Source organism: Dipodomys ordii, unplaced genomic scaffold (genome assembly GCF_000151885.1).
Source record: "Dipodomys ordii isolate 6190 unplaced genomic scaffold, Dord_2.0 Scaffold14, whole genome shotgun sequence".
Taxonomy (NCBI): domain Eukaryota; kingdom Metazoa; phylum Chordata; class Mammalia; order Rodentia; family Heteromyidae; genus Dipodomys; species Dipodomys ordii.
This window is the reverse complement of record NW_012267230.1, coordinates 14,544,591-14,554,198: the sequence shown is the minus strand read 5'-3', so window position 1 is coordinate 14,554,198 and position 9,608 is coordinate 14,544,591. Positions and strand designations below refer to the sequence as shown.

Genomic DNA, 9,608 nt, shown 5'->3' with positions numbered 1-9,608 from the left:
CGGGGCCTGGGGGGATCCGGAGGCGCCCAGGCCGCCGGCGCTGCGGGAGGCCATGGCGTTCCTGGCGGGGCCGCGCCTGCTGGACTGGGCCAGCTCCCCGCCGCACCTGCAGTTCAATAAGTTCGTGCTGACCGGCTACCGGCCGGCCAGCAGCGGCTCCGGCTGCCTGCGTAGCCTCTTCTACCTGCACAACGAGCTGGGCAACATCTACACCCACGGTGAGCCAGCCGCGCCCCGCTCCGCGCATCCCGCGCTCGCGACCTCCCCGCCGCAGGCCGAGGAGCGCCCCAGCGCGCGGGTCCCGGGGTGTCCCGTCCCGGCTCCACCGGCAGCGGCCGTGACAAAGCTGCCATTGTCCCGAGCCGCGCTGCCAGCTTCCGCTTTCCCGGCGGGGACCGGAGAGGGGAGCGGGGAGGGGGGGGACTGGGCCCCTTTGGGCCCCTCATCCCGCCGAGCCCCCGGGAGTGTCCGACCCTTTCGGGATCGCGGCGCCCTGGGCGCCTCCCACCCCCGGGCGCCGGTCCTAGAGATGGGTATGAACTGGCCGGGAGAAGCCCTCCCTTCCCGGGGCCTGGGGCCCGGCCGCCCCGCCGCCCTGCCTTCCCGCCGCCCCCGTCCGGGCAGCCCAGCCTTGGGGCTCCGCCTGGCGGTGGCTCCGTCCTCCCCCCGCAGCGCCCTGCCCCTCCTCCTCGGCCCGCAGAGCTCTTGCTGACACAGCCCTGCCCGTCCTTGAGCTGCCCCGGCTTCTGGGAGGGGGGGGCAGCGCCAGCTGGACTTAGCCAAGGGTCCTTCCCCAGGGAGGAGCGATTGCCAGGCTAGGCCCCTCCGAGAGCGGGCAGCTGGCGCCCCCAGGTGACCCCCGAGAGACAATGCCAACTCTGGAGAGGAGGGGCGCAAGTCTCCAGGAAGAGTCCCGGCTGGCTGCGCCACTGGAGGTCCTGAGAGGAACCTGGGGGGGGATTGCTCCCTCATTCTGGCCTTGCTCCTGCCTGGAAGACAGAAAAAGGCCCGTTTGTGTGGACTCTTGGGGGAGGTGCTCTGCAGGTCATGCCTCCCCGAGGCCTCTGTGAACACCCCGAGGAGCAGGCCTGCTGGGGTCCTGCCATTTCGAGGCTGCTGCCACTTGCGGGACAGGAGCTAGACGTCCGGGCTCTTAACTCTGTTGTTTGCTTCCTTGCTGGGCTCACCTAGTGTTTTGTTTGTTTGTTTGTTTGTCGGTCATGGGGTTTGAACTCTGGGCCCTGGCGCTATCCCTCACTCTACCACTTGAGCTACAGCGCCACTTCCGTTTTTCTGGTGGTTTATTGGAGATGAGTTCCACGGACTTTCCTGCCTGGGCTGGCTTTGAACCTCGATCCTCAGATCTCAGCGTCCTGAGTAGTTAGGCTGACAGGCGTGAGCCACCGGCACCCGGCTCCTCTTGGGTTTGCTTGGCTTCCACGCCTGTTTCCTCACCAGCAAAGTGGGGCTCGTCATCTCTGCTCCCCAGAACTGTTGAGCCACCTCGGCAAGCCATTTCTGAAGTCTCCAGCCCTTGGTGCTGCATGGCGGCAGCACCCACCCCTGTCTGGCAGCCGGGTACCTGTGATCCTAGCTACTCAGGAAGCTGAGGGTTCCTGTTCACAGCCAGCCAGGGAAGATAGATCCCAGAGACTTATCTCCAACTGACCGGCAAAAGCCAGTGTGGAGGCGTGGCTCAAGTGGTAGAGCACGAGCCTGGAGGGGAAAAAGCTGAGCCAGAGGCCCTGATTCCACCCACTGCAGAGCCGTCCCAGCCTCATCCCGTGCCGTCTTCAGCTTTTCAGACATGCTGTCTTCGATGCTGAGCTGATGGACGGCGGGTAACTGTCTCCCTCTTCCCCAGGGCTGGCCCTCCTGGGCTTCCTGGTGCTGGTGCCGATGACCATGCCGTGGAGTCAGCTGGGCAAGGACGGCTGGCTGGGGGGCGCACACTGTGTGGCCTGCCTGGCGCCCCCGGCCGCCTCGGTGCTCTATCACCTCTTCATGTGCCACCAAGGGGGCAGCCCCGTGTACACCCGGCTCCTGGCCCTGGACATGTGTGGGGTCTGCCTGGTCAACACCCTGGGTGAGCCAGGGCCCCGGCGTGGGGGAGGGCTGCTGAGAGCCCTGGGTGGGAAGGGGCGGGCAGGCTCTGGCTGACCTGCGCTCTTTTGCTTTCTCTCTGCAGGGGCCCTGCCCATCATCCACTGCACACTGGCCTGCAGACCCTGGCTTCGCCCGGCGGCTCTGGTGGGCTACACTGCCCTGTCCGGCGTGGCCGGCTGGAGAGCCCTCACCGCCCCCTCCACCAGCGCCCGGCTCCGGGCCTTTGGTTGGCAAGCTGGGGCCCGCCTCCTGGTGTTCGGGGCCCGTGGTGTGGGGCTGGGCTCGGGGGCTCCCGGCTCCCTGCCCTGCTACCTGCGCATGGATGCCCTGGCACTGCTCGGAGGGCTGGTGAACGTGGCCCGCCTGCCAGAGCGCTGGGGACCCGGGCGCTTCGACTACTGGGGCAACTCCCACCAGATCATGCACCTGCTCAGCGTGGGCTCCATCCTGCAGCTGCACGCTGGGGTGGTGCCTGACCTGCTCTGGGCAGCCCGCCACGCGTGTCCCCCCGACTGAACGGCCTCCCCAGTGGCCCTGGGACACCTTTCCTCTTGCTGGTCTGCAAGGGCCTGCCCAACACTGTCCCCTCCCCCCTCCTGCCCCAGGAAGCTTCCAGAGCCAGGGACTTCCCAGCTGGGACCCCTGGTCTGTTCATTATTCCCTATGGATTTACCTCTTCCACCCAGGCTTTGGAACTCCAACTACCCTGACGCCTCCCCTCCTGACTTACTCCAGGGTACTGTTTTGCTGTGCCAGCTGGAAGGACACGTCTCCCTGTGCCTCAGTTTACCTTTGGTAACATGCGAGGCCAGAGGGCCTCAAGGGTTCTCTCTTGCCCTGACAGTTGTTTTGCCAATTGCCTGTGGCTGCCAGCCCAGAGCCATCTCCCCATCCCCCCTCGCCTACATCTCCTGGGTCCCTGGCAAACCCCTGCTCCCATCTCCGCCCTGCATGCCAGCTCCCCCAGCGCCAAAACCTCACCCCTCCCGGCCCAAGAGACTGGATGGAGTGAGGGTGAAGGACCAGCCCCTTCTCCCAGGACCCAGTGGGTGTCACCCTTCGTGTACCAGTCGGCTAAGAGGCACATGGTGGCGGCTGCTTGATCCAGCAAGCACAGATGGGGATGGGTGGCCCTGGACCCAGGCCCCTGGGACCAGGCTGGTCTTCAACCTTCAGTGCCACGGTCTGAGGACATGACCTGCCCACCAGGGCTGGGCCCACTCAGGAAATCTGTTCCACACAGTGCATCTCTGCTCACCAGAGGCCTGAGACTGCGCTGAGCGGATCTCGGCCCAGAGGCCAGACCATCCGGGGACTCAGGACCCTGGGCAGCATCAATAAAAGGACCAGAAGTGCTACATGGCCATGTGAGCAGGCTTGGGTGCGCCCAAGAGTCAACTTTTATTAGACACAGGAGGGCCCAGAGGGACCCCAGCTTTCCGGGAGGAGGGACAGAAAAAGGGGTCAATGGTTAAAAGCACTGAAGCGGGGCCCACAGCTCATGCTGGGTCCAGTGAGTCCTCAAACAGGCTGAGGAGGTTCCGAGGTTCAAAAGAGGGAAAGGAGCCCCGGGGAGGCTCTGTGTCCATGTCACTTAGGTCCTGGGTGTCCCTTGGGGGAAGTAGGAAAGAGGAATGACACTCTGGAATTCAAAACCAGTCCTAGCCAGCCCAGTCCCCAGGCTGCTCACCTCCACATGTACCTGCCCTGGGGCGTGGACGTGCTCCTGGTGGCCCGGGACAGGACAGGCTCTGGGGAGAGCGAGGGCCTGCAGGGAAGTGAGTGAAACAACCAGGCCTTAAGGGGGGGAGTGATGCGGGGCAAAACCAGGTCTGGCCTCCCACGGCTCCAAGTCCACAGGGGACAGCGACCGCGCACTGCCTCTGAGCACCTTGTTCCCTCCGCCCAGCCCTTCCAAGAGGCCTCTCCCCCTCCTCAGGATAGACAGGCTCTGAGGCTGATGTCAAGTGAGCTTTTGGTAAATGGAGCTGGAGCCGGGACACGCTGCCGTGAGGGAGTCCTCCCAGGAGTGCGGAAGCACGTGTCTTTTCTGTGCTGCGGTTTCTTAATTACAGCCTCTTGGCCACCAGGCACCTGGGACTCGAGTTCTCTCGGGGCAGGTGCTCACTGGGCTCTGGAGGCGTCTACACCAGGGAAGGACAATGTATGGTTCCTGGGCAGTGGCAGCCTCTGCTGAGGTGGCAGCTGCACCCCTGCTGACCCTCTCCCTGCCCTTCCTAGTGTGGCGCTGCGCTGTGACTGCTGCCCTGTACACAGCCATGTGCACGCAGGCCAGGCCACGCTGCTCAGGGTGTGACAGAGGCAGGCTGCAGGCAAGGCCCAATGCACCCGTCTCCATGAGGCCCCAGCCTCCTCCCATGTGCTGCTGGCCAGGGATTCACCACCCTGGGGGCGGGGTCTCACCCCCCCAAGCTGTCATCATCCCAGGTGCTGGAGAGGCTGCTGTCCAGGAGGGGGCTGCAGGACGGTGAGCCGGGAGGGGTGGTCGGCGGCCCCGGGGGCTGCAGCCAACTTGTAGGGTGAGCCAGGCTGTGCCAGAGCCAGCAGAGCAGCGTGAGCAGGGCCTAGGAGATGGAGAGGACAAGCACAGCGGCTGGAATCTAAGCACTTAGGAGGCTACGCTGGAGGATGAGGAGCTTGAGGCCAGCCTGGGCTACGCTGTAAGGGGAAGGGGAGCCTGCGGCGGTGGGAAGCACGCGGGCAGCCATCACGGTGCAGCGTACCTGCCACAGGGCCCAGCCACGACTCAGTGCGTCTGCAGCCAGGCACCACACAACATTCCAGGGCCTCGGCTGCCCCAGCATGGGCAGGGCCAGCAGGGCCTCGGCTGTGGCCCGCAGCTGGGGATCAGGCTCCAGCATCATGACAAGGACGGAACGCAGCTCAGCAGACAGACCTGTGCACAAGGCCGGGCTGTGTCAGGGGTCCCAGCCCAGCGGCTTCCCCCGCCACTGGCCCCGGCTCCTGGTCCCCACTCACCAGCAGTAAACTCGGGGGGCAGGAAACCCCGGCGCAGCTGCTGCCAGCCCTCCCCACCACGGGGCAGCTCCATGTTGCAGGCCACTTCCAGGATGGTGAGACCGAGGCTGGGAGGACAGGGACAGGGACAGAACTAGCAGAGGCAGCCTCAGGACAGATGCCCACACGGTAATGAAAGAGCAGGAGAGAGTCTATCATAAGCCAGGGGGATGGCGTGAGGAGGGTGGGGGTTCTGAGGAAGCCCCCGGAGAGCCAGTGAACCCCAAGCAGCACAGAGACCTTGTTGTAGAGTGTGGACACACATCCCTGTGGCAGACAGGCTGTAATGGAGGCCCTCCAGAACCCCACCGACAGACACCACAGTTTCTAAATCATCACAGTTTTCCTGTGATCACAGGTACCACTGGTGGAGGGGGGGCAGTGGCTGGGAACCCAGGGCCTGTGCCCGGCCACGGTGGCAACTGGGGACTGGGGCAAGGCCCTAGGATCTCTGCGTCATTCCTTCCTAGGACAGAGTACAGTCACCACTCCTCCTATGGAGCTGTGAGGAGAGAAAGGGGCTCCAAAGGCAGCACTGCATTTGAGCAGCTTGCTCTGGGGACCTCAGAGCTAGAAGGCAGCCAGCGTCTCTGCGGCCTGAGGCCAAGTGTCTGACCTAAAGCCAGGACAGGACGGCTTCTCTCCTGGTGAGTCCCTCTCTTTGGTGACCACCTGCAACATCCTCCACACCCCAGTCCTCACCTGAACACATCTGCGGCTGTTCCGTATGAGCCCTGCAGCAGCTCTGGAGCCATGTAGCGGGGGTCTCCCTCCTGGGCCTCGACCGCTCCGGTGGTACCCAGCTCCACCAGCAGCCCAAAGTCACCCAGCTTGCAGCGACCCCGGCGCCCCAGGAAGATGTTGGCAGGCTTGACATCAAGGTGGACCAAGCCCTGGCCATGCAGGTGGGCCAGAGCCAGCAGAGTGTCCCGCAGGTAGCCCCAGACCTGGGCCTCGGGCAGGCTGGCACCCCAGGCTTCGCAGTGTTGCTGCAGGCTGGGCCCACACAGCTCTGTCTGAAGGTACAGGATGCCGCCCTCTTCCCAGGCCTGCTCCAGTCGCACACAGCGTGGGTGCTTGCCCACCTTCTCGTGGCCACCTACCTCAGCCAGCTTCCGGGCCCGGTCCTTGGGGCCCCGGAATGGTGACATGGAGCGCTTGACTGCATACAGCCGGCCGTCTTCCTTGGAGCGAACCTGGAAAAGAGGTGTGGTGCCCACAGGCAGGGGCCAGGGACCATCAGCAGATGGCATGAAGATTTCACATATGGGGGAGAGGAAAGTGGTAGCACTTAGGGAGACCCCTACGTACAGAAACAAAACGACAAGCCTCCATTGGTAGGATGGTGTGCTGGAGACGCAGCACCGGTGCAGGCGGGGGAATCCATGTGTTCTGCCCCATGGACTGCCCAGGGCGCAGGACAATGGGGCAGTGTGCTGCGCTACACAAGCTTTCCTCTGAGGAGAGCTGGTTCAGGGGCCAGGCTGCTGGCGCGTGTAATAAGATTGCCTTTATATAGTACTGTGCCAGGGAAAGCTATGATTTTAAAGGGAATGTAAGTCAGTGGAAAATGAATTAAAAAAAAATAAAGGTAGGCATGGGGTAGCTTTGAGCCCGCCAGTCTGGGGGGGGGGGGCGGGAGTGGGGGCATGCATTTAGGCCAGCTCCAGGAGCCAGGCAGGGTCTGCCAAGAACCCCAGCACAGTTGGATCCAGATGGAGAAATGTCATCCCGGGGCCACGCAGGCTGCGCCAGGCTCTGGAAAAGAGGCCAGTGTGCTGGGGGCTTGCAGGAGGGCTTGGGAGAAATCTAAACACAGAGGGAGGGCTGTCGGCCCAAGAGAGATGGACTATGAAGGGAGAGAAAGAAAGAGTGTGTACAGGCTGCGCAGGGGAGTGAGGGATGGGATCCCAAGGCGAGCCTGGGCCATGACCCCTAAACTCACCTTGAAGACCTCGCCATAGGAGCCATGGCCCAGGCGGCTGAGCCTCTGGAAACTCTGCTGGAAGAAGGACTCAGGCCGGCTGGGGTCATACCCAGGGCTCTTCAGGGGCTCGGATGCCTTGTCCTGGAATGACACCCTCCGGGGCTGGGGCTGGTGCCAGCCAGGAGTCCGAGGAGGGAAGAGACGGCTGATGGGGATGCTGCCCTTGGCAGGAGGCCGGGGTGGGAGACTTCGGCTGAGGCCCCCAGGTCTCTTGAGGGAGAAGCCAGGCTCTGCATGGCGGAAGTAGGCTGGTACTGGAACAGGGGTCCCACTCAGGGGCGGTGGGGTACCCTCAGTGGGCACAGGCATGGCCAGCGTGAGCGGCTCAGTGCAGTGTGTCCTCTCACACAGCGCCGGGTCCCGAGAGCCCAGGGCCAGGTCTCCTCGCACACATGGAGGCCCAGGGGCCACAGCACCTGCAGGAAAGGCAGGGGACAAGCAGTTGCACGCTGGCACCCCGCGACATCTTGGAGGTGGCAGAAACATGATGTGGAAACCATAGACTTGTGTCCCCGAGTGTCTCCCAGCCCAGTACAGAGATTAAAGAGAGGTCGCTTGGAGTCAGACGCCCGCATGTCCAGCCTCCCTCACAACCAGCTGTGCAGCCCTCCAAGATCTTTTTTTTTTTTTTGTCAGTCGTGGGTCTTGAACTCTGGGCCTGGGTGCTGTCCCTCAGCTCTTGAGCTCAAGGCTAGCGCTCTACCATTTGAGCCACAGCCCCACTTCTGGTTTTCTGGTAGTTAATTGGAGCTAAGAGTCTCACAGACTTTCTTGCCCAGGCTGGCTTTGAACTGCAATCCTCAGATCTCAGCCTCCTGAGTAGCTAGGTGTGAGCTACAGGCACCTGGCCCTTCCAAGATCTTGAGGGGAAAATCTAATTCCAAAATTAAAAAAATATTTTTTGAGAAGCTCTGAGTTGCAGAAGATTCTCTCACCCGTTCTTTCACTCACAGTTGTGGTGCCAGAACAGATTTAGTGGGGTCCTTCTTTCAGGACGGTAGCCTGGGGTCCCACAGGCCTCTCCCCAAAGACACGGGAAGAACAGGTGAAAATGACAACCAAGCACCTGAGGTCTTTGAATTCAGCAAAGGAAGAACCCTTTGCCCAAGAAAACCTACCAAATCTTGGTAATTGCATGTATATGGTGCCTTGGAGCCCTATGGGCCAAGAAGCTGGGGCTTCCCCTCCCCTCCTGCCAGTTAAAGTGTAGGTATCTGCTAGGAGGGGGCAGGCTCTGTGCGCTTCTCAGCCCCTCCAGCTCCATGTGGCCTACAGGCCAGGGGCCCCCTTCTTCTAAACCTGCCCCCCTCAGGGAGGAAGCTCTTGTTGAATTCAACAAGCCATGGAGCCGGATGCCCCAAACACCAGTTCATTCACTTAGAAGAGAATCACTGGGAGAGGAAAGCCCAGGTGACCAGAGCCACTGCCCTGCACAGCGCTGCTCCTCAGACAGCAGCGCCACTCGAAACTCAGCCCATAGCAGAGCTCCAGGCAGGATCTTGCATGGGAGAGGTAGAGAGTTGAGAAACAGAGAGCCCTGTAAATAGTACATACTTTGTGACAGATACTGATTTCAGGATAATGCCTCCGACACATTAGTGCATATGTACTAATATTAGCCTTCTAAATTAGTTTTTCAGATCTGAGACTATTTGAATTTTGAGATTCAGCTGGTGCCCAGAGTCTACAGACCTGTAGTTCTGTGCTGGCTCCATGGAGTAGACTTAGCTTTGGTGCCGGCATAAATGCTATCATAAACCATGCTCTGGGTTATCACTGGGAGGACACACAAAGCACAGTTAGCTGTCCCATGGTGTCAGGGGCTGTGTCAGCAGTGGGGGCCGGGAGGGCTGTGGTGTTGTTACAATGTTGGAGCTGAAAGAAAAACTAGAAAGCTACTTGGAAGGGAAGCCACAATGTTTCCAAAGATGCCCAACCTTCCAGGTGTTGACTTCAGCATCAGTCACCTGAAGAGTGGCCTCCCGGGCTAGGGGAGAGAGCTAGTGCGGAGAGGGGCACCAGAGGGCCCGAAGCCTCTCTCACGTCCTTGGGGACCTTCGGCTGCGTCTATGGACTTCAAGGATCCCGTGGCAGGGCTGGGCGTGTAGCTCAGGTGGTGGAGCCCTTGCCTAGCAGGGGAAAGAACCCCACACACCAACAAACAAGGGGGAGGAAAGGGGGGGTGGAAGAAGGGGAAGAATCATACTGCACACTTTGGGAAGTGGAGAACGAGGATGTCCGGATCTCGCCACGGGCCCAGGACCTCACCCTCTCACTGGACAGGACGCGCCGGCTGACCACGGTACGGCTAGACTGTGAGTTCCTCCGGGGCAGGGCAGCGGCTGAACCGGTTCGTGGAAGAGGGGAAGGAATCCCTGGCGAACAACAATCGGGGTAGCCGGGCTGTCAGCGGGGAGCGGGGAGAGCCGGCGGCGGCGCAGGGCACGGGATGGGAAGCGGGGAGGGGCCGGGGGGA

At 62.0% G+C, this 9,608-nt stretch overlaps 2 protein-coding genes across 2 annotated transcripts; one reads left to right on the top strand and one right to left on the bottom strand.

Annotated features, from left to right (window-relative positions):
• Window positions 1–52: 52 nt before the first annotated feature.
• Paqr4 (progestin and adipoQ receptor family member IV) lies at window positions 53–3,446 on the top strand. Its single transcript, XM_013011463.1, has 3 exons — window positions 53–218; window positions 1,865–2,086; window positions 2,189–3,446. Exons 1-3 carry the CDS (start codon window positions 53–55, stop codon window positions 2,620–2,622), a joined length of 822 nt encoding a protein of 273 aa, XP_012866917.1. The 3' UTR covers window positions 2,623–3,446.
• A 101-nt stretch (window positions 3,447–3,547) lies between these two features.
• Pkmyt1 (protein kinase, membrane associated tyrosine/threonine 1) lies at window positions 3,548–9,505 on the bottom strand. Its single transcript, XM_013011460.1, has 8 exons — window positions 9,401–9,505; window positions 7,091–7,548; window positions 5,848–6,341; window positions 5,107–5,213; window positions 4,851–5,023; window positions 4,531–4,691; window positions 3,797–3,874; window positions 3,548–3,717 (listed from the first exon to the last, which is right to left on the bottom strand). Exons 2-8 carry the CDS (start codon window positions 7,439–7,441, stop codon window positions 3,606–3,608), a joined length of 1,476 nt encoding a protein of 491 aa, XP_012866914.1. The 5' UTR covers window positions 7,442–7,548; window positions 9,401–9,505; the 3' UTR covers window positions 3,548–3,605.
• Between the last annotated feature and the right edge of the window lie 103 nt (window positions 9,506–9,608).